The following is a 24848-nucleotide window of genomic DNA, read 5'->3' on the forward strand; positions in this document are numbered from 1 at the left end:
AGTGGGGTTTTTGTAGTATGAAGTCAACTCAGAAATCTTTCATGTGCTTTTGACGAAACTTGCCCTTGTTCAGGCTATGGGACTCTGCTCTTCAGGACTGTGGTCAGTAGTTGTTTACAGCTATTTCATTTTAAATCAATAGACATTAAAAACTCTCTTCTTCCATTGCAGCAGTTACATTCCACGTGCTCAGAGCACTTGCTGGGTAGCACAGCTAATAGATCATTTCCCTCATCACAGCAAGTTCTTCTGGAGAGTGCTGCTATAGGAGTCTCTTCCATAACATAGCTCTTTTCTTTTTATCCTTGGTAGTTGGTATGGCTAACAGAGTTAGGTGGCAAAACTACGTTACTGTCTCAGGGAAGAGAAGGGTCTTATACTACAGGCTCTGGGTTTCCAATATCACATCAACAATACTTAATTTTCTGAAGTCAAAGTTTAACATAATATTACTTGACTATTGTCTTGTGAATCTGTTGTTTCTCTGTGCTAACTCACTATTAGAAAGATGGGCTGCATTAGAAATTTGCTTAACATGATATATGGCTTAAAAAGTCACACCACTGAAATCTCATTGAAACAAAATTGTCAATATTTAGTCAGATTATATAAACTATGTGATAGTACATATACAGCCATGAACCTTAAGTGTCTAAAAGTGATTTATGGGTGGCTGATAAATAGACTGCCCAGGTAGGTATTTTCATAAAGACTGTCATTTACCTATATTTTGCATTTTGAGAAATTTGAGGCGCGTATATTTAGCTCCCTCTTCTGGTATTTTATGAGAAAGGTATTTATATATATTTTTTGGAGTGAAAAATACAGTTATCAAATGTTGAAGGACATTATGTGTGTCACCCAATTAGATTTTTTTTCTTTTGTCATCATTTGGTAAAACATGTAAATAAAAGCGTGGAAAGAGTACTTTTGTGAAAGTATCACATGTGTTAAGCTGTTGACTGACCAAAACATGTGTAAGCCAATAAAGGCATTTCAATAGCAGGTCCATGGGGACTGGAGTGTTGGGTGGCCAGTGATCATTTGTACCTGCTTCGTGTTTGATATTAAACCCACCTTGGCATTTGTGGAGCTTGGGCCAAAACACAAAGGAGGCCCAAGCGACTTGCATCTGAATATTTGAAAATTAAAAATCACATTGACAGACGGTTTGATAAAAGCGGTTCCAGCCTCCTACGTTGACAGTTATTTCTTCACGATGACCGGGAAGCTGCATTTGAATTCAGATTTCTTGAGTTCCGAGTTCTGCCCGAGAGTGTGGTGGCATGTGAAGAGCTGGTCCACGCCTGGCTTGGCCCCGTGCCGCTGGAACCTTGCACGGCCAGGCTCCCTTCCATCCTGAGCCCGCTCCCCTCTGCCCCAGCCCATGCCTCGGGCCAGTGGGGCACGCCGGAGCAAGGTCTGCGCTGAGAAGGATGGACCTGAGGCAGAGACCCGAGAAGCCGCTGAGGCAGGGGATCTGGGCTTCTGGGGAGCCTTCTGATTGTGTCCTAGGAGAGGAGCAGCAGGTGTGTCCCCCAGGCAGGTCACTCGTGGGAAGAGGCAGCGCTGGAGCGTGGTGGCCTGAGAGGAGCCTTCTAATAGACACAGGGCCCCGAGCAGGCTCTCTCTTTCGTCCTGGCCTGAGCTTGCTGCTGTCGTGATTGCAGTCTGTGACCTCGTGTTGGGATCGTTTTCACTGCTCTTGACTGCACTGGATTACCCTCGATCAAACGTAACCGCAGGATTGTTTGTGCTTGCAGCTTCCACTCTCCCGGACCTTGCCGAGCAGTTCGCACCCCCTGACGTCGCTCCACCGCTTCTTATCAAGCTCGTGGAAGCCATTGAAAAGAAAGGTAATCCAACTGGTCAGGGACATCAGCTCACGGGTTATGGCCTGATCTTGTGGGTGTTACCATTTATATCTGTTGCGTGGATGTTCATTGAATCCACTTCCTGCCACCTGTGCTGGATACATAAGCTGTTTGTGGCAGTGACCTGGGGAGATAGTCTTGCTCTGACTTCTCACTCCATACTGATGCGTAGTTACTATATGGAAACTTTTAAATTCTCCCTGTTTTAATAAATGGAATTAACTTGTTCCTCAGTGGCCAGATGATTTTGCCAAAATTATTGATATGCCAAATAAGATGAATAGTGGGAGTTGACTTCCAAGAATGCTTGGTACACATCTAGAATAGACACTGGATGAAAACTGGAATGTCTCTCTGGCTGCAGGCTTGCAGGTTCCCCAGAGAGCTGTGTTTTGCATACTCAGTCTGTTTTGTGCCCTAGGTCTGGAATGTTCAACTCTATACAGAACACAGAGCTCCAGCAGCCCGGCTGAGTTACGACAGCTTCTCGACTGTGGTGAGTATCAGAGACCTGGAAATACACAGAGGGAAAGACGGTTCTTACCTTTGTGTTTCAGGTTAAAGCACAAAACACGAGCTTAAACGCGCAGCGTTCTTGGTTTGGAGGGAGCTCGGAAATCACGCACACTTCCATGTGTGCTCTTCTTATAAGAGGGCAGGCCTTTGATGTTTGTCTCCTAGGCAGGGTGTCTCTGCCTGTCTGCCTGCAGGTACATTGGCTGGCATCACAACCATGAGCCTCTTGGGCCTGCAGATTGCACAGTAGAGAAACATCTTGGGATTTCTCTGATTCTGCTCATCTGTCATCTTTCTCCGACCTTGCCATTGGCTACATCTAATACATCTGGACTAGTTGAAAACGTACTTATAAACCTGTCATTTAGCAAAGGTCTCTTCTGATCTTTTCCCTTCTTTTCTTTCTGTCTTCATTCCTTTCTTGCTTGCTTGTCTTTTTCATGTCATATTTTATCAAGTAAAGTGAAAGTGAAAGTCACTCAGTCATGTCCGACTCTTTGTGACCCCGTGGACTGACTATACAGTTCATGGAATTCTCCAGGCCAGAATGCTGAAGTGGGTAGCCTTTCCCTTCTCCAGGGGATCTTCCCAATCCAGGGATTGAACCCGGGTCTCCCGCATTGCAGGAGGATTCTTTACAAGCTGAGCCACATAACCACACTGTAAAGAATCTGCCTGCAATGTGGGAGACCCAGGTTTGATCCCTGAGTTGGGAAGATCTCCTGGAGAAGGAAATGGCAACCCACTCCAGTATTCTTGCCTGGAGAATTCCACAGACAGTATAGTCCATGAGGCCACAAAGAGTTGGACACAATTGAGTGACTAACGCTTTCAACATCATGATATTATTATATTTAGTAGTGTGCTGGTAAACCAATTCTTGGAGAAGTGGGGGGAAGCCCTGGTTTGTAGCATTTCCCCATTTCTGTAGTGTAAATATTCCTATGTGATTAATTTCATGTTACCAATGTGTTACCACTTGGGAAGAATTGTGAGCCAATTCAAGTCAACTCTTAGCACACCATTGGTTAAATGGCATCCATTAATTTAACCAAATGGTACCTTAACTATTAGTTCCTTCCCTCTTTGCCATACAGAATACAACTATAAAAATATAAATTTACTTGCCATCATTCCAGCAAGTCATCTTCTACATCAGCTTCTGGAATCTCTTAGACCCTTTCACTTCAGTTCAGTTGCTTAGTCGTGTCCGACTCTTTGCGACCTCATGAATCACAGCACGCCAGGCCTCTCTGTTCATCCCTAACCCCCGGAGTCTACCCAAACCCATGTCCATCGAGTCGGTGATGCCATCCAGCCATCTCATCTGTCGTCCCCTTCTCCTCCTGCCCTCAATCCTAGGGTCTTTTCCAACGAGTCAGTTCTTTGCATCAGGTGGCCAAAGTATTGGAGTTTCAGCTTCAGCATCAGTCCTTCCAATGAACACCCAGGACTGATCTCCTCTAGGATGGACTGGTTGGATCTCCTTGCAGTCCAAGGGACTCTCAAGTGTCTTCTCCAACACCACAGTTCAAAAGCATCAATTTTTTGGTGCTCAGCTTTCTTCACCATCCAACTCTCACATCCATACATGACCACTGGAAAAACCATAGCCTTGACTAGACGGACCTTTGTTGGCAAAGTAATGTCTCTGCTTTTTAATATGCTGTCTAGGTTGGTCATAACTTTGCTTCCAAGGATTACTCTTTTAATTCCATGGCTGCAGTCACCATCTGCAGTGATTTTGGAGCCCTAAAAAATAAAGTCTGACACTGTTGCCACTGTTTCCCCATCTATTTGCCATGAAGTGATGGGACCAGATGCCATGATCTTAGTTTTCTGAATGTTGAGCTTTAAGCCAACTTTTTCACTCTCCTCTTTCACTTTCATCAAGAGGCTTTTTAGTTCCTCTTCACTTTCTGCCATAAGGGTGGTGTCATCTGCATATCTGAGGTTATTGATATTTCTCCCGGCAATCTTGATTCCAGCTTGTGCTTCATCCAGCCCAGCGTTTCTCATGATGTACTCTGAATAGAAGTTAAATAAGCAGGGTGACAATATACAGCCTTGAGATACTCCTTTTCCTATTTGGAACCAGTCTGTTATTCCATGTCCAGTTCTAACTGTTGCTTCCTGACCTGCATACAGGTTCCTCAAGAGACAGGTCAGATGGTCTGGTATTCCCATCTCTTTAAGAATTTTCCAGTTTATTGTGATCCACACAGTCAAAGGCTTTATTCCCTCCCAATTCTTTTCTTTTTACTGATAATTTTTTTGCCTTGCACTGTTTTAACTGAATTTGGGTGCTTGAACCAAAAGAAGTAAAATCTAGCTTTAGAAGAAGCATTTTCAGATGTACAGTTATGTAAAGAATACCCACGTGATATTTAATAAATGAAAAAATTTGAAACATGAGGCATCTTCAAAACGAGGCAGCTTATGAAAATTTCTAGAAAAGATGTTTCTGGGAAAAAAGGGAGATTAGATCTTCATCAGTCGATAGTTTGACTTAAAACACACCACCCAAATGTTTGAAGCTTGAAAAAAATTTTTTTAACTTTCATTTTTCCTTTGTACATGGAAATCAGTCTTACACACAACACAGGGTACATCCTCCTACACATCCAGAGTAGGTCATTAGAAGTTGACTGTCAGAAAAAGCAAGGTGAAAAGCCGTGGGTTTTTTTTTTTCTAACAGCTTTACCAGAGTGTTAAGGAAACACTGAGTTTTGTCCTAGCCATCTGAACTAGAGATACATGTTTTGGTCAGAAAATTGGTCAAATTGAGCATGTTAAAAGTCACAGGAAATGTTTAGATTTCAGAGACTGATGAAATGGGGGTTATTTGAAAAAGAGTAGTTATGTTTTCAAATGTGACCAAAAACAAAATGATCCAGTTGAGCTTTTAAAAAAAATCTTCACACCACCTGTAAGATGGAATAAATAACCCAAAGTCAAGTCAACAAGATATTTTGATAGCTTTCTGCCCCATTTGAGATCAAAACACACACAGAAAACTGGTTTTCCTTGGATTCTGTGCTATAAAAGTGAATTTTGTGGCAAAACAATAAGTGTAAACATTATCTCAGTTTAGGAGTGAGGATCTCCAGGACTATTTCCAGCTTGAGGATTTGTCTATTTTAAAAAATTGTATTTTCCAGAGATTAAAAACTTATCTCTGGAGGAAGCTCAGAGATAAGTCACTTAAATTCAAAAACAAAAAGCATGGCTTTTAACTAACCCCATGAATTACCAGTGTCAGAAAAGGGTGGATGTGGGTGGAAGACAACAGCCCACTTTTGTTAGCACCCACTAAGTTACTTTATTTCATCCCCACATCAGTCTTATGTATAAAAGTTACCACTGCTTATAAAGCCATGACTTGCATCCAGATTGTTCTGACCCTAAAAGTCCTTATTCTCCCCCCCCCCCCCCACTGTATTGCCCTAAAATACATTGTCTTTTTAAAAATTTTAATGGTGTGAATTATTCTCCCTCTCCCCACCTTTTTGGTTTGTCTTAACCTGATTCAGGTTTTTTTCTTTAAAAGTTCTCATCACAAGAAAAAAATTTCTATGTGTGTCTCTGTGCGGATATCAACCAGACTTACTGTGGTGAAGCTTTAACAATGGTATATACAAATAAGAAATCATTACGTGATAATCACATGTCAAGATGCCTCAATTTTAAAATTCAAGCTTTTTCAGCCTCAGTGCATGGACATTTTAGGATGGATAATTCTTTGTTGTCAAAGAGCTGTTCTTAGCATTGTAGATTTCAGCAGCACTCCTGGCCTCTGCCCACTAGATGCCAGTGAGATTGTATCCTGCTTGTGACAATCAGAAATGGCTGCAAGAACTGGATGATGTCTCCTAAAGTCAGGAGTAGGGGAGAAAAATTGAGGACCCCAACTGACAACCCTTGACTCAGCTAGAGATCAGTCAGGGAGGGGACTCCATTCCAGTGGGAGAAGGGCTGCAATGTGGGAGAGGTTGCTGGTTACCTGTCAGGCGTAGACTCAGTGAAAAGCAGGTTGGAAGAGAGTGTAAATGCCCCCAACCCAGACCTGAAGACTCAGCCAGCTTCCACAGTCACCACATGGCAAGCTGGAAAAGCATGTTAGGATAGCTTTAGTATGGAAAAGGAGACTTAGAATAGAAGTCAAAAAGTCCAAGGAGCCTTAGAAGTTATCTGTAAATAAATAGAACGTACTACATCAGCTCTGGTGGAATTTGACATAAGGTGAGCTTACCTAAGGACTCGAAGTAAGGTTATTTCATTCAAAAGCTATAAAGTCTCTTTGGAATAACACCTCATGTGTTGGAGAAGGGCTTCAGTGAATTAACATCACTCTCAGGACGTTTTGTAGCTCAGCCCACAAACATTTCACAAGCACATTCTGTGCTGAGCCCTGAGGATGTGAGAAGAGCAGGTGAGAGCCACAGTCTGTGCCCTCGAGGGACGTCAGCCTAGGAGTGCCCATCAGTCTCTGGGGGGGAGAGAGAAAGAGAGAGAGATCATAATACCATAGTGGGAAGTGTCCCAATAGAGGGATGGCCTATCAGCCCTGCTTCTGCGCAGAGAAGGCAGCAGATAGCCTGCCTGAGGGAAGGACGTGGGGAATATTTAGCATCTTAAAGTTTATACCTCATTGTGAAAATGGTTTATTACCCTTTTTAGGATGAGCAAATTAAGAAATATGAATTTTCTGGGCAAAGTGATATTAAATGGAGTATACAGGTGATTTGGCTGGTGGGGGGCGGGGGCGGGGGGCGGTGGCCAGCAGCTATGGAATGCTCCAGTAGGGATGCACACACAATTTTGACAATCACACTAGTAGTTGTATTACTTTCCACATGGATCCTTTATGCAGAGACCTAGTCTTGCCCTTGCCCACACTTACTAAAGATGTGATATGTACCTGGTTTGTTCTTTGTGGGACATTTAAGTGGTTTAACCCTTTGCTTCTCCACCTTTTCATTCTTTTCCTATCCTTATTTGCTACCGGATAGATATCTCTGAGCTTTATGATATTATATGATTATCTTTCATAAGATCCACCTAGCTGGTGAGACAGGTTTGGCTTACGATGACGATGTGTTCAAGAAACTCTGGTAGCTTCCAGCTCAACCTGAGTGCTTTATAGTATCACCCTGGTTCGTGGGCATCCAGGATGCTGCTTCTGCTTCTCAAGCTGAACATCTCTAAGTGAACTTTGATTCTCTCTCATCCTCTCCTAGGCCACCACCCAGTCCCATCAGTCTCCTGGTTAGGTTACTTCTCCTAGTTACTTTCTAACTGTCTTGGAATCCAGATTACTAAAAGTGGTATCAGTACTTCCAGCAATGCTTCTTTCTGACTTATTTGAACGCCCAGTTGATAAAGCTGTTTAACAAATACCGTGTATTAATGAATATGTGTGTAGCCTAGACAAACGGTACTGATGAGCCTATTTGCAGGGCAGGAATAGACGCAGACGCAGAGAGCTGACTTGCGGCAGTGGGGGAAGGAGAGGGGGGGACAGACAGACAGTGGCACTGACGTGTGTACGCTCCCGTGTGTGAGATAACTAGTGGGAGCTGCTAATGGCAGGGCTCGGTGCTCTGCTGTGACCTCAAGGGGCAGGATGGGGGTGGGAGGGAGGCCACAAATGTATGAAAGCAAAAGCTGCTCAGTCATTTTTCGACTCTTTGCAACCCCATGGACTACACAGTCCATGGAATCCTCCAGGCCAGAATACTGGAGTGGGTAGCCTATCCCTTCTCCAGTGAATCTTCCTGACCCAGGGATCAAACCAGGGTCTCCTGCAGATTCTTCACCAACTGAGCTATCATGTATGCTTAATAGCTGATTCACGTTGTTGTAAGCAGAAACTAACACAACATTGTAAAGCAGTTACCCTCTAAAAAAAATGTTTTTAATGAAAAAATGAATAAACAAAGCTGTTTAAAGATGTAGCACTTTGCTCCTCAGCTTCACTGTTCTCCAGTGAAGAGTGCACGAGTCCCCAGATAATTGCTCTTGAGTCGTCTTGCCTGTCACTAGTGTGCATCCTTCAGCAGTGACTGTGGTCCCTCCAGCCCCCAGCACCACTTCTTCCAACTGTGTCGTATGCCTCATTCTATAGAGCAGCTGTGATTCACATCACCCCAGGGTTGAATTGCCTGACCTCTTTTCCAGCTGAAGGATTTACTGGACAGATTGCATATCTTATATTTCTTTCGAGATAGTTCAGTGCCCACAAGTTAAATTAGTGTATCCTTAATTAAAGTATCCTTAATCAGGATACTCTGTCAGTACTAGGGAGAAACATTCTAAGGATGTTCATGTTATTTTTATGGCTCTTCTTGAGATTGCTAAAATTCTATAATCGCTTGCTGTTAAATCATCTGTACTCTCTTGGGTTAAGTTGATACTGATATTGAACAACTCAAATTTTAGGAAATCTGAGGACAGGATTGCATTTCATGTTTCCAAATTGGGATTTTAGGAAGGTTTTACTATGTGCTTCAGCATCCTTAGTCAGAACCCTTCTCCACCAGGGCAGAACCCCCATCTCTAGAACATATTTGCAAATGATGTGTTGGCTGCAGTAGTTTGCCATGGCTGCCGTAACAAAATTCCATGGACTGGGTGGTTTAAAAAACAGAAGTCTGTTTTCTCACCATTCTGGAGGCTCGAAGTCCCAGCTCAGGGCAGGTTTGGCTTCTTCTTGGCTTAGAGGAGGCCACTTCCTTGCCATGTCCTCTGTGCATGCGCCTTTGGTGTGTCTGTCTAAATTCTTGCCTTTTATAATACAAGTTAAGTTGACTAGGGCTCACTCTAATGGCCCCTTTTATTTAAACACCTCTTTAAAGGCCCTGTCTCCAAATACATTCATATTTGGAGGTGCTGGGAGTTGGGGCTTCAACATAGGTTGTGGGGGACACAATTCAGCCCACAACAGAGGCACTGTTTTCTGTTGCCCCAAAGTCTGGGGATGTGTTCTGACACCATGGGCAGGGGCAGGGGCCTTCATGCTAAAATGCTTACAGTGTGGGCGACAGTCCTGCACAAGGAGAAAAGGCTCTATTCGAAATGGCAGGAGCAACCCCTGAGAGGAACACTGCTAATAAATGCTCAAGCATCTTCTGTTTGTCCTCATACTGCTTCCTTCCACATGTCACATTTAAGCTGCACATTCAGAAAAGCGCCCCAAACAATGCATAACATGTCTGATTTTTTTTTTTTTTTTTTTTTTTTTTTGCACATTTCTATCATAGATGCCGCCTCCTTGGACTTGGAGATGTTCGATGTGCATGTTTTAGCTGATGCCTTCAAACGCTATCTCCTGGACTTACCGAATCCTGTCATTCCAGTAGCCGTTTTCAGTGAACTGATTTCTTTAGCCTCAGGTATGTTGTCTCTTCTGAGAGTCTCCTTGAACAAATGTGAATGGACTTGTAAACTCAAGTGCTGCAATATAAAGAGAGATTGCTTAGAAAATGTTAGTAGGATTCTGTCCCTCCCCACCCCCCCACCCATCAGCACAAACTCCCTCCCTACCAGGGCATCCAGTAGAAGACCCAGGTTCTCATTTGCTTAGGAAGGCCATCCCCATGTTGAATGGCTAATCGTGAACCTTTTGTCAGTTTTTAAGGCTTACTACATCAGAGAATGCCTCAGAGTGCTAAGTATCATCCCTGGATTCAGGGAACTGGACTGGGACTGAGGGACTGGGGATGTTGGCTTCACCTTCCTCCATTAGAACATGAGTTGAGGGAAGACTCTCCGTTTCAGGAGCTAATGCTCAGTTAAAGTGCTCTGGGGACAGGAAATTGTGGTTCGTAACCTTCAAAGTTAAAACCTGCGATACTTATCTGCTGCTCCTCGGAGTTAGCCAATCACACTCAAAGCTGGCCCACAGCAGGCAGCACACCCAGAACCTCCTGTGGTTCTGCACACCCAGAGTTTCTTGCGTTTCCATTTGACATGAGATTTCAACTTTCTTATAATGCCTTTTCTAATGAGAAGAGCAAACGTACTCTCTGCTGCTCCTGGTGCCTTTGTTTTAAACGACTCATCTGTAGCTAGAACAGAAATCTAGGTGTTTAGTCACTGATAGCTACCAACAGGCTCAGCCTTTTCCTTGCTTTTTTTGTTTTCACCCACAGAAGTGCAGAGTTCTGAAGAATACATCCAGCTGTTGAAGAAGCTCATTAGGTCACCCAGCATACCTCATCAGTACTGGCTCACACTGCAGTATTTGCTAAAACATTTCTTCAAGCTCTCTCAAACGTCCAGCAAAAATCTTTTGAATGCAAGAGTACTTTCTGAACTCTTCAGCCCTCTGCTTTTCAGATTCCCAGCAGCAAGGTAAGTGATAGAAGAGAAACCTGGATTTGGGGATGATGAGGGTAGTCCTAAGTTGATGGGTCATTAGGCTTCTTCTAAAGATATTAGTTCACAAATGCATTTGCATACTTCCATCAGACACAGTCACCTGAATGTGCAGAAATGAAAATGAGTTTGCTGTTTAGGGAACAAGGTTTCTAACAGACCTCTCTTTTTTTTGTTTTTTGTAGTTCTGAGAATACTGAACACCTCATAAAAATTATAGAAATCTTAATCTCCACCGAATGGAATGAACGCCAGCCTGCACCAGGTAATGCCTTCTGAACTTTTAAAATTTCTTCACTGTTGTTTTTTAGAGCCTGAAAAATGGTGGCTTTCAACCTCCTTTGAAGTAGCATAAGTTTCTCGTGAAATTGAGATCGATATGTTACTTAATGATTTAAAGAAAAAAAAATCTGGGTACTGCATATATAATCAGTATTATCCGGCTTTTGAAGTTTGTGGATTTTACATGAGTTTGGTTTTAGATGAGGGCTGTTGGGAGCACTCCCCCGACCCCTTCAACTTGATGCTTCTGGTTGCTGCATAAATTATGGTGTTCATTTTACTTGTTGACATTTCTGTTTTTCTTCCTAATACTTACAAAGTAGGGAGTTTATAATTACTATATAATTTAAAGTATTTTGCAATGTGGTTTTTTTTGGAATCAGGTAGGCTAAGAAATGTCTTGTCAAAATAAACATTTTTAGTAATGCAAGCAGTATGAAACTAGGGGTCAACTGCAACAAGTTAGAGCAAGCCATACGCTTCTGCGAAAGCAGCTTGGCATTCAATTAGCCTTTTAACAAAGTGGGAAATGTAGGTGGAACTAGCAGTGGATTTTATCTAAATTGATGTATTTTTCTTGTACTGTGGAAAGTCTAAACAACCTTGCTTTGCTGTATACTGGTTAAAAGTGAACTGGCCATATAGAAATAGTGATGAGGGTCCTAGAAGTGAAGTGAGAGGTTTCAGGACCAGTAATATCACTTGTAGTCTGAGTTTATGTCTTGAATTTAATTAAAACATCATGAATTTGTTGCTTATTACAAGTAACTCATGCAAATTACCAAATTCATCTCTGTATGAGCAAGCAGTGGGAACCCAGTTAATCAGTCATATATTGGTACATTATGCTGTGCTCGTGTGTGTGTGTGTGTGCATGTGCGTGTGTGCATGTGCACACAGATTTTTTTAAGGATGTTACATAGCCAGGCTTAGTTGTATCTGAATTGTATCTGGGTGGACAGAGAGGGGAAGGCCTCAACTTAAAACCCACCTAAAGGATGGGATGGGTAACCACTCATGACGCAGGTATTGGGCAGGACTTCTATGGACAGACCCAAAATATGGGATCCACAGGTGAAAGCTATAGTAGAAATAGTCCATAAGGCAAGCCTGAATGTTCCAGATCCCAGCAAGGAGGATATCCTGGATTGTAGGTCCACAGCATCGGAGAAATCTGTTAACAGGTATGGCCCAGGTGTGTAGTCCCGAGGGCTGGCCAAAAGGTTTCATCTGTGTAACTGCTCAGATCACTCGATAATGGTTAGGGAGCTCTGTGATGGTGTTCAGAGGCTTCCTTTGGGCTCAGTAGGAAATGATGCAGTGACAGGTTAGAAGTACTCTGGTGGGGATGGGCTGGTGTGAACATGGCACTAGAGCTGTTTATAGACCACCCCTTCTAGACTGATCACAAGGGTGGAGAAGAAGAGGACCAGCAAGAACAGGACAGGGCCCTGGGTCAAAGCATCAAGCTGCCTCCTTTTACTCTCTCCTGATTCATGTGGAGATCCATCTCAGAGAAAGGGGGAGGTTCCTAGTCCTCTCAGCACCCCAACCCGCTCCAGAGAAGAGGGGAAAACATAGAAGTGAAAAGCCAGACCGGGCTTGACGGAGACCCACAAACGATTTCATTCCATGAGAGTTTTAAAGCATTTGTACTGCACGGGGTATACTAGAATCAGTGATGGGAGTTTGATACTTCTGCTTCTGATGTAAAGTGGCTAAACGTCTTTCTCAGTTTCAGCCTAAATCCACCCAAGAAAAGCTTGCTCTGCAACTGTTTTTCATCACGCACTCTCAAGACTGCTTGCTATGTCATGGACCCCACCTACATCTTTCTGCTAAGAATGTAGTGTGCCAATTTCAAGGGTGGATTTGTTCCATCAGCTCTGTTGAAAATGATCGATAAAGCCTTGAACATTTACTCGACTATTCCAGAACTCATGCAGCCTCTCCCCCCCACAAATTGCATCCAATTAATTTTTAAACCCGAGTTGCAGGCATTTCCCCATTTGTGTGATATCTCGTGATTCTGGACATCATATGGAACCTTTGGAATTAACCTGTTGCTTCAGTGCCTCTCACTGGTGAAAATAGACCACCCACCCCAGGACAGTATCTCCTCATCCACACCTTTGTATTCAGGAATGGCTCCAGTGTAGATGATTGGCGGGACACCCCGGGTTAGAAAACTGACTTCTTTGGCCTGGTAGGAACGTGATGTTTTCCTGGAGTCTCCCATCATCACTCTGACACGTGCTTGTCCCATGGGGCTGGGAAGAACAGCACTGGCGCACCTCCAGGGAACAGTCATAAATCATTCATTTGCAGTAACTTTATTATCGTGAATAGAAATGAATGCCTGAATGATATTTAGGGGGTGGAGGACAAGCAAGACTGTTAATGGGGCAAATACATACCTTTTCTAGTTGTTACCAGTTAGAACTGGAAATGAAAGGCAGAACAAATGATGTGTGAGGCACCGTGTCAATTCAGATAAGACCCGTCAGCACATAGCTTCTCATTAAATTCTAGGTGGGAGGGTGTGTACTGGAAGTATAAAAAGAATTTGGGAGATGTGATTGGTGACTTTTTAGGGTAATTGAATAGACAGAAAAAAACTCGTAGGAAAAAACACAGAACTTGAAACAGGCTTTGAAGAATAGGTACAGCTTGAAAGGGGGAAGAAGAAATAGCATTTCATTGAAAGAGTTTCAAAGATTTATTCAAAATAAATTGTAAAGGATAAAAATAATGGCTCGATATTTTTACCAGGTTTGAAAAAGCAGTAAATACTTCAAGTGACAGCATCATCCAAAGTGTCGCTTTAGAGTTGAAAGTACTGTCCAGCTCTTGGCTTGTACCTGAAGGCCACAGAGCTTGATGGTTTCACCTGGGGCCACTGCAACCAGTGTAAGCCAGGGCTGGGTCTGCAGGGCGTTCCTGGCTCAGGACACCAGCCCATAGCTCTGTCTGGTGCCTGGACTTTTGGAACCTTCCTTGGCAGCAGGGCTGCTGTTAGTGTCCACTCAAAAAGTCCTCTGAAGTTTCCAGCAAGTAATACATTAAAAATAGGTGACATTTGCGCCCATGCATCACATACAGGGAACAGCCCCAATGCAACTGTTACGGCTTTTGAGATCAGGCTCCAAGTTGCTCCGTCCTGCTTCATACATCATGCAATGGAGAGAAGAGGATGAGTCAGATAGATCTGGATGTTTGAATTCCAATTCTTGCTGCTTCCTTGCTGGCTTCATCGCCAAGACCTTCATTCAGCCTTTCCAAACTGTTTTCCAATCTGTGAGATGGGAATAATGCCTCTGTCCTGGGATGGTTATGAGAATTACATGAGGTGAGGAGGACTGAGGCTCGTGACAATATAGTTTGTCTTTAGCATCCTCATGTCAGATCTAGTGTTTGAGACCCTGCCAGAGTTGGCCTCGTTCTCAGCTGTATCTCCTCTAGCCGCCTTCCTGGTTAGTGCTGTCCAAATCCTAGCAGGCAGTGCTCCCCACTGAAGGCCTGGAGGAGATTTAACACAGATCTGAAAAGGACACTCTCTGGGCAGTCGCTGCCCCATGGGCGCACTGCTTAGAGGTCTGATGCCCTCGGCTGTGTGTGCAGCCGGGTGAGTGGAGGCGCCTGGATCTCAGGACCAGCCCTCCTCCGCCACCTGGCCCCGGTGCCCTCGACTCAGTGCACACGATGTATCGCCGTGCCCAGCAGCCCCTGACAGTGCCATCCTCTTCTTTGGCACCCAGGGAGCTTCTCCCCGCTGGATGTGCAGGTTTCCGACCCATTCAGTACATTTATGTCCTTAAGTCTTTCATCCTCATATTTAGCCGTTCAGTAGTGTTCTGTTTGTTTCATCTGCTCGGCTACATTTCTCAAGGACAAAGCCTTCTTTTCGGCTCTTCCTAGCGTAGAACTGGGCATAGCATAATGATTCTCCAAATAAAATTTTTAAAAATTCTTTGATGAAGTTCCCTATTGTCAAAGAATTCTTACACACTGACCTATTTAATGCAAGCAGCATACCTGTGAATTAAGGCTTCTGTCCTATAGGGAGGAAAACTAAGGTTTGAAAGACTAAGCACCCAGTATGTTCTTAGAACTTGGTTGACAGTTTGCTGTTCTCTTTGTTACTAAGAGTCAAAAATGGTTAAAGCGGAGCAGCAGGTTTTCTTGAATCACTTTGTGTTATGTTTACCCTACTTGATCCTTAGGTCGCTAAAGCAGATTTCTGTAGGGCAACTAAGGTAAAACAGGGGCTATTTAACTCAGGGTGCCTTTGAATGAAACCCATTATAAGTGTATTTACATATTTCAGATTTCACGGATATATTCAGAAATATTAATGTAGCATAATTGAAGTCTAATATTGCACCCTCAAGCCCAGACAGAAAATAAATGACTTTCTTTCTCCCCCTTGCCCTTCTACACCTGTCAGAGTTAATTTTTAACCACTGGTGCATTGCAAAACATTTATCCTGAAGAGCCTGATTCATAAATCTTGTTTTAAGTGCTCCGGGCTTGGTTTGCAACCAAGACTAAAGCAAGCACTAAGCCAGAGGGAAATGACTTTCAAAGAGTTTTACTTTTCTCTGATTTATTTTTTATTGGGTTTAAAATGTGGTCTGACATTAGAGGCTTGTTTCGAAGGTGAGAAATGAAACCTTGAAAAAACTGTGTGTTTAATAGATGGGTAGGAGTAAACAGGCCAGGCGTGCTAGGTTTTGACAAAAAATAGGAAGTTTATTTGTTCTCTGAACAGCAGGAGCATGTCTTGGAGGGTATGGTTCACTTTTACTTTTGTTTTCACAGTGCAGCCTTCTTTGTCCCAAGGGACAGCTGAGAGGGAAATTGTGAAGGGGCTCTTTTTTTTTTTCCTGCTAAGCAATGGGCACACCTTTTCCGATAGTCTATAGAATGTATAACTTTGGTGCATCTGCAAACCTGAGTTTATGTATAAACTCAACTGGACCTTTTTCTTACTGTAGGGTCATTAAGAGCCCTGGGTGTGGACTGGAGAATTGGCATCACCCTGAAAGGCCCTTCTACTCTAAGTTGTCTGAAGTTAAAATTAAAAAAAGAGGCATTAGTTTAACCCTTAAAAGATTTGGGTTCATTTATTTTTTTTCTCACTGCCTTTTTTTTTTTTTCAAATGGGCTTTTGTTCATAAATTGTGGACCAGAAAACCAGTGAGGAAGCTGTGCAGGTTGAAAGCTGCCTGGGGAGCACTGGCTACTCAATGGTGATTGGCACATTTGAGATTCAGCGTTCAGTCTGGAACTTTCACACTATATTAACAATTAAGAAACCTTTTCCTGACTAGCTCACACCTGCTGAGAAGTGCCGCATGGCCTATTTTGCCTCTGAAATGAGTTTTACAAAACTTTGAGGAAGGGGAAAGTCATAAGACTTAGTGTTTTGAAGAATCTAGAAGGTAAAGTTAGTTTTCAATTGAGTAAGTTTTCTATTGTGGAAACCCAGATTTCTGAAATCTCTGGGTTTCAGAAATTAAAAATTTTCTTACAAGAGTTTAGCAGGCATGTGTAAAATATTTCCAAGATTGTTATGACATCTGTATATTTATTTGTTTTTTCTTAGTGAATCATATAGATTAAATGACAGTTGGGCAATTATATTTTTGTGTGTGAACTTTTGGACACAGTGGGAGATGAGTGAAATACGCAGCAAGTTTTCTCTGGAGCCAAAGTTACTGATTCTGTTCTACCAGCAGAGGGCTCCCTTTTTAAACTAATAAATAGCATGTGTTTTGCAGATTACTAAATTGACTAAAATTGAATGGGAAGAGACTCTTCTCATACTTTGAGTAATTAATAGAACCTGTATGGTAGACGATTGTACATATTGTGAGAAATTTGAAGCAAAGTTTTCAAATCTTTTTTAAGACTTTCTATAAGTAGACAGTGTGCTGTTTCCCAGTGGATAATTTTCTTCTGACATGGGAAACAGACCGTTGGACTAGAGAACATTTTAATCTTAAAAGGTTTTGATATGTCACATCCTGTGAATCCAGACAGGTATGTGTGACTGACATTTCCAAGATTCCCAAGCTTTAGAAAGACTTTTTTTTTTAAGGTAGGGCAAGATTATGCAACTCAGGATGCAAGGGTATTCTCTGAACTAACCCTATGTCTGTAATCAGCTGGCAGGAGCTAGGAAATTCACTTATAGACTAATTTTTCCCCCATGGGAAAAGTAGGTGCTTCATAATCTATCCACTGCACCAAAGCAGAGCTTGTAAAATCACTCTCATTGAGTTTGGCAGCATTTCCCAGATATTGCAATAATTCTGAAGCTGGTTCCTCCCTTGTGGACTCTGGGTCAGCACTTAGATCTTCCTTTATCTTGCATGTGACCTTTGACATTGCATGTCACCTTCTTGTATAGAGTCTAAGGGTATCACAGAATGCATATTTCTTCGAAGATAATTAGAAGGCAGCTTTTTTAAAAAAATTAAAAATAGGGAACAAAAAAAAAGTCAGTTTTGTTCTAGGTGTGAAGTTTTTTGCATGTGGCTTAAAAGAAATTAACTTCAGTTTCACTTGTTAATTTTTACTTTCTCTGGCAGAGGGAAGTAAAGAGCAGGGCCAGTGGGTGGAGAAAAAGGAGTTTAGGACTAGTGCTATAATCTTATGCAAACCGCTTCACTTTGGGTCAGGAGAGTGTGTGTGTTGTACCAGGGAATTGCTTGAAGTGATCTCTAAATTTTGTTCTGGTTTTCAAGCGAGTGTTCTGGTTTTTAGGCGTGTGTGCGCGCGCGTGTGTGTAGTAGGAGGCAATTGCTTGAAGTGATTTCTCTAAATTTTGTTTTCATCTTCTGGCAAGTGTTCTGGTTTTCAAACGTGTGTGTGTTATAGTAGGAGGGAATTCCTTGAAGTGATCTCTGAATTTTGCTCTGGTTTTCAAGCTAGTGATTCTGTGATTTTACATTGGGTTAAGATTCTTGAGATAACAGTAAAGCCATCTGTGCTGATGTGAGTGAAATTTTTCTTTGGCCAAATTTTAGCTTTTTTTAAATAGAAGCCAAGGGTCCAAGTTTGGTTCCTTGTAACTTTTATCAAGTAAAGAAAAGAACGTCTAGGATGGGGTGCTATCTCCTTGCCCTCCCACTCTTTGCTCTCTGTAGAGTGTGCATGAGCCTGAAGCATTTTTATGGCCGTTTTAACTGGAGTTGAAATTGACTCCATACCAATAGCTGCAGAGTAGAGTTTTTATCTGAGTGTATTTCTAATACTGTGGCTCTTCCTGCAGCCACGCCGTCACTCGTCCGGAGGAGCCTCCTCCTGTGGACCAGTTTGCAAGCCTGTGCCCTGCACGGCGGCTCCCCCGGGGGCTCCCCTGGGACGCCTGCGGGGCTGTGTGCTGGCGCGGGGGGAGGTGGACGGAGCGCGGCGTTCGGGCCCTCCTGAGAGGTTCGGGCCTTACAAGCAAGGCTTTGATTCTATTTTTTGCCGAACGAGCTCAGCCACTTCCTGTGTTTGGCAGCGCCTAGCGCCTCGCTGCACTGCGGCCACTCGAGCCACGAGCCTGCGAGCCGCGTTGCCGCCGCGGCCGCTGGAGGACCGATTTTAGGCCCCCCGACAATGGCCTTCTCACGTCCTCGGCGAGAGGGAGGAGGAGGAGGACCCGGGCTGGCACCGGCCACTTGTTAGCCGATGATGACAACTTGGACTTGGGCTCCCCTCCCCCACCCGAAATCCCTAGCTCAGCAAATATTTGAACCTGCCCAAGTTAATCATGAAGCCGCGATCTTTATCTGAGAGGGACGTGCGAGCGCCCCGGCTCCTTCTCTCGCCGGCGCAGCCCGGGTCCCGGGCGGCCGGCCTCTGCACGGGCTGTGGGCGCTGAGCGGCGCTGCGCGGGGGACGAGTCCCAGGGTCCGGCGCCGCCGGGCAGGAGGAGTCGGTTTGGGGATTTTTTTTTTTTTTTTCCATTGTCGGATACAAGCATTTCCAAGGGAAACCGTTGAAATGCATAACCTGCAAAGTAAGTTGCCTTTCATTTGTGCACTGTTCTGCCCTTGGCTTTTGCACTGTTTTGGGGGGGACTCTTGGAAGATTCATTTCTCCAGTTCGTGTGTGTGTGTGTGTGTCCCAGGGATAGGGATAGTAAGCACTGCCTGAGGAGGGCAGATGAGAGATTAGGGGAACCACTCCCCCATTTCCTTGGGCACAGTGCGAGGGAAAGATGGGGCTCCAGTTGGAAATGGGCAGGGAAGATAATTACCAAGTGCTGGTCTGGAAGTGGGGTCTGGCCAGGCCTGGGCGAGACGTGGACAGTCACCTGTCTCCCTGCCCTCCGCCCGGCTCTGTTTGCCCCCTGGGCTCCAGCGGCAGGACCGGTTTGCACCAAGTGTGCCCAAAGGCATGGGGTGGGGGGAGCCCTTGGGGCTGCCGCCCTGTCCGTAGCTGCTGGGAGGACTTGGGTCAACGTTTTTATTAAACTCGGAATTTTTTTTTTTCCTGAATCCTTTCTGAGGGCTTATCCTCCCCCCGGCCCCCACCACCACTTTTACCATTTTACCGTTTGTCTTTGCGTTTCTGGTTACTTCAAGCTTTAGGCAAAGAGCATGTGAGTGAGAGAGAGTGGGAGGGTGTAGGATGCATCTGCCTCCTCCTCAGTGGGAAAATGAAATAAGCTGGAAGAGGGACACGTGAGCAGTGCTCAGAGACTGCCTTGCTTTGCTATTTCTATATATTTTAGGATTCCAAATTTGACAGAACTTCTAAGAATAAATTTCAAGGGCTTCTGTGTGCTTTAAATTGTCACAGAAATATGTGACAGGCACACGTACGCAGATCACACAGCCCACTATAGTTTTTTAAATTAGCTACATTTACATGGGTGAGGGAAACCTTTTCTCCCTTCCTCCCTGCTCATTATAGAAGAACTAATATTTAGATTTATAGGGGAGTTTATTTCTTTACATTTAATACTGCTAAGAAGGAATAATATTTCTTCCCAAAGTGAGGCATTTGAGATGGAAGGGGAAAAAAAAGTACCCCGTCCAAGTGATTACATCACCCACCCCCTCAAGCAGTATTTAGCACAGTAAGTCTGAAGATGGGCTCATCAGTGAGAAATACTTTGCAAAGATAACTCTGCCTGTACTCTGCATTCTGATATATGGCCTGTCTTTTTTTTTTTGGTGGGGGGAGTGCATTCCATATTCTATAAAGTCTAGCTTCAGCTGCAGTGTTTAATAGAGATTTTTGCCTCTACATTTTCTTTTAATTGTGCTTTCTAATGTAGTAGATTTGTGACAGTGTATAAGTTCTGAGTGTGCAGTGAATTATGGAGGACTGAAATGAAATATCCAGAGAGTTCTTGATCCTTCTTGCTCTTAATATATATCAGAGGCATTTTAGGACTGTAAAACATATCTTAAGTATACCATTTGGATGCCTTTGTAAGATTTTTAAACCAAGAAATGATCAGGCTATCTATAAACCCAGATGCACTAGGGGGAGGGGGGTAGAAAAAGCTACGTGCTGCTGCATATCAGCTTTTGTCAGCCTTCCAACAGTGGAGCATACCATGCTGCAAGGAGCAATAAAAAAGGAATTAGAAAACTCACGGCTCAAGAAGAACAGTCAGATTAAACACCTTTTTGAAACGAACAGCGTTTACACATTGCAGCTCTGTCAAATGTAGGATCTTCCTGAGGTCGGGGCTGTGTTAAGGCTGGTAGGGAAGAGAAATGATGAAGCAGGAGTGGTCTGGTGACATTTTTGTGACTTGATTGGCTGGGGTGTGTGATGTCATAGGTTACAGTGCAGCCCCTTATAGGTTTTAAAATGAATTCCAAGACACCATTACAAAGAAAGCCGGACTCTTTTCTTATAACTGAGCTCAGCCAAGGAAACTCTCGCACAAATGTACAACACTGTTTGGAATATGGAAGACCTGGATTTAGAATATGCTAAGACAGATATAAATTGTGGCACAGACTTGATGTTTTATATAGAAATGGACCCACCAGGTAATACTGCAGTATTCTTTAGAGAACTGGTTAATGTTGTGGCATTTAATTTTTTTGACAACTGCTATTAACAGCTCCTCTTTGGATGTCTGTTTTTATTAATTTGTTCTAATTTAATAAGCATGAGTTTGCTCACAGTGTGAAAATGAAACAAATGGTTTGACTGCCTGTGGAAGCAAGCAGGTCAGGCTGTGTTGGGTAAATGCTTATTCTTAGTTGAATGGGTATAAATTGGATTCCAGTTTTTCACCTGTGTCTTTTGTTACTCGAGCTCGTTTGCTGTTTGGGTTATATTGTATATCGTTCCTTTATTAAAAGGCTGCATCCTCGGTGCTTCTTTTCTGACAGTGGTTGAAAACAGTGTGGCACTTTGCAGTGATAACACTCGGTACTTTAGAAAGCATGTCAAATGTAGCAGTGATTGCAACTCAGTTCTTGGTGCCCTGAAACTATTCTGAATCAAATGTTGAGACTTTGTCTGCTCTCTCTTAAGATACTGCAGTGAGAGAAGTTAGCTTTCCATTATTGAGTCTCAGGCTTTATAAGATTACCTGCTAGACTCCTGAAATAATTTTTGCTTAAAATGTTTAACAGTGGTGCTTTAAAACTTATGACTTAGAATTTAGCAAGATATCCTCGACTTATTTTACTTTCTCTTATTTCAGCCTTCCTCCCAATTAGGAAATTCAGAAATACTGCAGTCTTTATTTGTCATCAGTTGATATATGAATACTGATTTGACATTGAGGAAGAGGGGATATGGTTTTTAATCAGTCTTGGCATAATATAGAGCATAGTTATCCAATAGAATATTAACATGAATACTAAAGAGATTGAGGTCACAGAGGAGTCTCTTCAGCTGGCATTTGGCAGAACAGTGCCTGAAATACTAAGATTAGAGAAACCCAATTCCTCCTCTTAAAACATATTGCTGTGTAGATGAGCTTTTTTATTACCGCAACGGCATTTGTGGAGGACAGAAAGGAAATTTGTCTTTTATAATTAAATAAGAGGAGGAAATTAAAACTAAGCCATGTGATTCCTCCTGCTGCTCTGTTCTTGGTTTCTTACTTTAGATAGATTTGACCAGATATGAAACTTTAATACAACTCAAACCTAAAAGTAGATGTCATGACTCTGGATTTACTTTGAAATTCATTTATATGGCCAGCCCATTTTATTTGCTAGTCTCTAAGCTCTTTTTTAAAATTTTAATCTGTAGTCAAAGATTTCTGATGTTTTAAAAAAAAGAAAGTTTCATGGACTTGTACATTACTGCTGTGTTTCATAGCTAATCTTTTCTACATGAAAATGTTATTCATCTAAAGGAACTTGGGTAGAATTTTAAATGTTTATTTGCAGTTGGGATTGCAAAAACTTTTTCTTTCCCCTCCATCTACAGCACTGCCTCCCAAACCACCAAAACCCACTACTGTAGCCAACAACGGTATGAATAACAATATGTCTTTACAAGATGCTGAATGGTACTGGGGAGATATCTCGAGGTAAGGCTATAGAGACTCCTGAGTTTTTCAGCAGAGCTGGGGAGTTTAGATGAAGAGAAAGAAAAGCAAAAGCACCAGCTTGCTAAATTCCATTTTTAGGATATCATCCAACATAAGCATGAAGCATAGTTGGTTCCCTTCCAGAGACGACCATAGAAGTCACTGAGCTCTGGGGAGCTGTGGGTGCTGGATGCCGCAGGAAATTAAATACCCGAGAAGTTTCATTATTGACAGAGATGTCAGGGAGGCAGCAGGGTGAAGCGGCACTGCCTCGAGGCAGAATGTAAAGTCACTCTCTTTATTAGACAGAAACTCTCAGAATTAACGTTAAACGTAATGAAGTGGCATTTTTAGTCTTAAGCTTTTTTTTTTTTTGAGGGGAGTAAAGAGGAAACCTTTTGGGGATCATGATTTTCTGTGCTGACTTGTTCAGAGTGACTGGGGTGTTAATTCTGAAAATGCCTTTAAAAAACATGAGAACCATCAAATCTTCGAGGTGAGCAGTGTCTCATGTCCTTTTCACTTCAGGGAAGAAGTGAATGAAAAACTTCGAGATACAGCTGACGGGACCTTTTTGGTACGAGACGCATCTACTAAAATGCACGGGGATTACACTCTTACACTAAGGTGAGTTGGGGCACGTGGCTAAAATTGGCGTGTTCAAGGTGATAGTAGAACATACTGGGTTCTTTTAAAGAGAATTCTAATGCCATTATTTTTATACTGCATTTGCAGGAAAGGAGGAAATAACAAATTAATCAAAATATTTCACCGAGATGGGAAATATGGCTTCTCTGACCCATTAACCTTCAACTCTGTGGTTGAACTAATAAACCACTACCGGAATGAATCTCTAGCTCAGTATAATCCCAAACTGGATGTGAAATTACTTTATCCAGTATCCAAATACCAACAGGTAATCACATACCCATGTTATTATAATATTTGAAAAAGATTCTTTTAATGCTTAGAAAATATTTTGAGGCAGATGAATTCCGTCCATGTCATTAAACTCAAAAAACTTTCAAACTGTAATTTTGTGATCACAAGTGTATAAAATACTTTAACAACAAAATACTGTAACGAAATATCTGATGTGGGAAAATCCTCCAACAATGGTCATTTAAAAGTACCTTATCAACTGAATTTATTTTTCCCTTTTTCTTCCAATCTCTGTAATCCTTCTAGGATCAAGTTGTCAAAGAAGATAATATTGAAGCTGTAGGGAAAAAATTACATGAATATAACACTCAGTTTCAAGAAAAAAGTCGGGAATATGATAGATTATATGAAGACTATACCCGAACTTCCCAGGTGAGTCTTCTGTGAAGATCACATTACATCTGTAGAGTTCTTAATTATTAGAATCAAGTGCATGTTATATTCAGCTTCAAAAAAAAGACTGTAAAGTGTTTTTTTCTGGCAATACAGGAGAGAGATCATTTATTTGTGAATCATTGTTGATTATTCTAGTACTTATTTACTATATCTCTAAACCTTTTAAATGAAGCCTGTAAGTGTCAGGCTAATAAATTAAGTTGGTTTGACATAATTGCTGATTGCAGAATTCTCTTTAGCGTAAAAGCTAATAATAACTGGAAGTTCTACAGACTTGTGTAATCTCTGAAATGGGGATTTAACCATGATAGGTAGGTCCTGCTGCAGTGAAAGGTTGAGGCTACATTTACTGCCTTGTTTTCCTAGAGGCTTAATCTCCTCTAGGCCATCACATATCTGGGACCGCCAGAGGGAGCAGAAGGATGCCATAAACTGCTGATAAAAGTGGAATGGTTTTTAAAAAAGATGAAAACTGTAGCAAAGTGTCACGCCATCATCTTCCATAGACTGGGAAAATTCTCCAAAGGAAATGTGTGCTTCTCTGATACTATTTTAAGGAGTTTTATGAATTAGAGTCCCACCTTGCTAACACAGGACTTACATGTCAGATAGTGCCAATCAATTATCTTTGGTAGTGTCTTGCCGTAAGAAATTGTCTGTTGTGAAAGGAATGACCTTGTCTTATTAAAATTTGTATTTCAGGAAATCCAAATGAAAAGAACAGCTATTGAAGCATTTAATGAAACCATAAAAATATTTGAAGAACAGTGCCAAACCCAGGAGCGGTACAGCAAAGAATACATAGAAAAGTTTAAACGTGAAGGCAATGAGACAGAAATCCAAAGGTTGGTGACCTGGGAGGGTTTCCTTGCCCCACAATTCTCTTATGCTGTCTAAAGGTGACCTCTATTTCTGTGAAATGACAGGGAGAAAGCATTCTTTAC

General features: G+C 42.5%; 1 protein-coding gene across 3 annotated transcripts in view; it reads left to right on the top strand.

Annotated features, from left to right (window-relative positions):
- The window catches only part of PIK3R1 (phosphoinositide-3-kinase regulatory subunit 1), a 93220-nt gene that overhangs the window by 62012 nt on the left and 6360 nt on the right, over positions 1 to 24848 (top strand). The window contains exons 3-12 of one of the 3 annotated variants that reach the window (XM_070476777.1): positions 1764 to 1856; positions 2296 to 2370; positions 9653 to 9784; positions 10544 to 10745; positions 10955 to 11034; positions 22464 to 22566; positions 23095 to 23193; positions 23302 to 23482; positions 23755 to 23880; positions 24607 to 24749. In XM_070476777.1, coding sequence (XP_070332878.1) covers positions 1764 to 1856; positions 2296 to 2370; positions 9653 to 9784; positions 10544 to 10745; positions 10955 to 11034; positions 22464 to 22566; positions 23095 to 23193; positions 23302 to 23482; positions 23755 to 23880; positions 24607 to 24749 — 1234 coding nt within the window. Of the gene's footprint in view, positions 1 to 1763; positions 1857 to 2295; positions 2371 to 9652; positions 9785 to 10543; positions 10746 to 10954; positions 11035 to 18408; positions 19066 to 19769; positions 21062 to 22463; positions 22567 to 23094; positions 23194 to 23301; positions 23483 to 23754; positions 23881 to 24606; positions 24750 to 24848 lie in introns of those variants that run through there. The other 2 variants (XM_020915478.2, XM_020915477.2) reach the window with 2 other exon arrangements.

This window comes from Odocoileus virginianus, chromosome 14 (assembly GCF_023699985.2).
Source record: "Odocoileus virginianus isolate 20LAN1187 ecotype Illinois chromosome 14, Ovbor_1.2, whole genome shotgun sequence".
Taxonomy (NCBI): domain Eukaryota; kingdom Metazoa; phylum Chordata; class Mammalia; order Artiodactyla; family Cervidae; genus Odocoileus; species Odocoileus virginianus.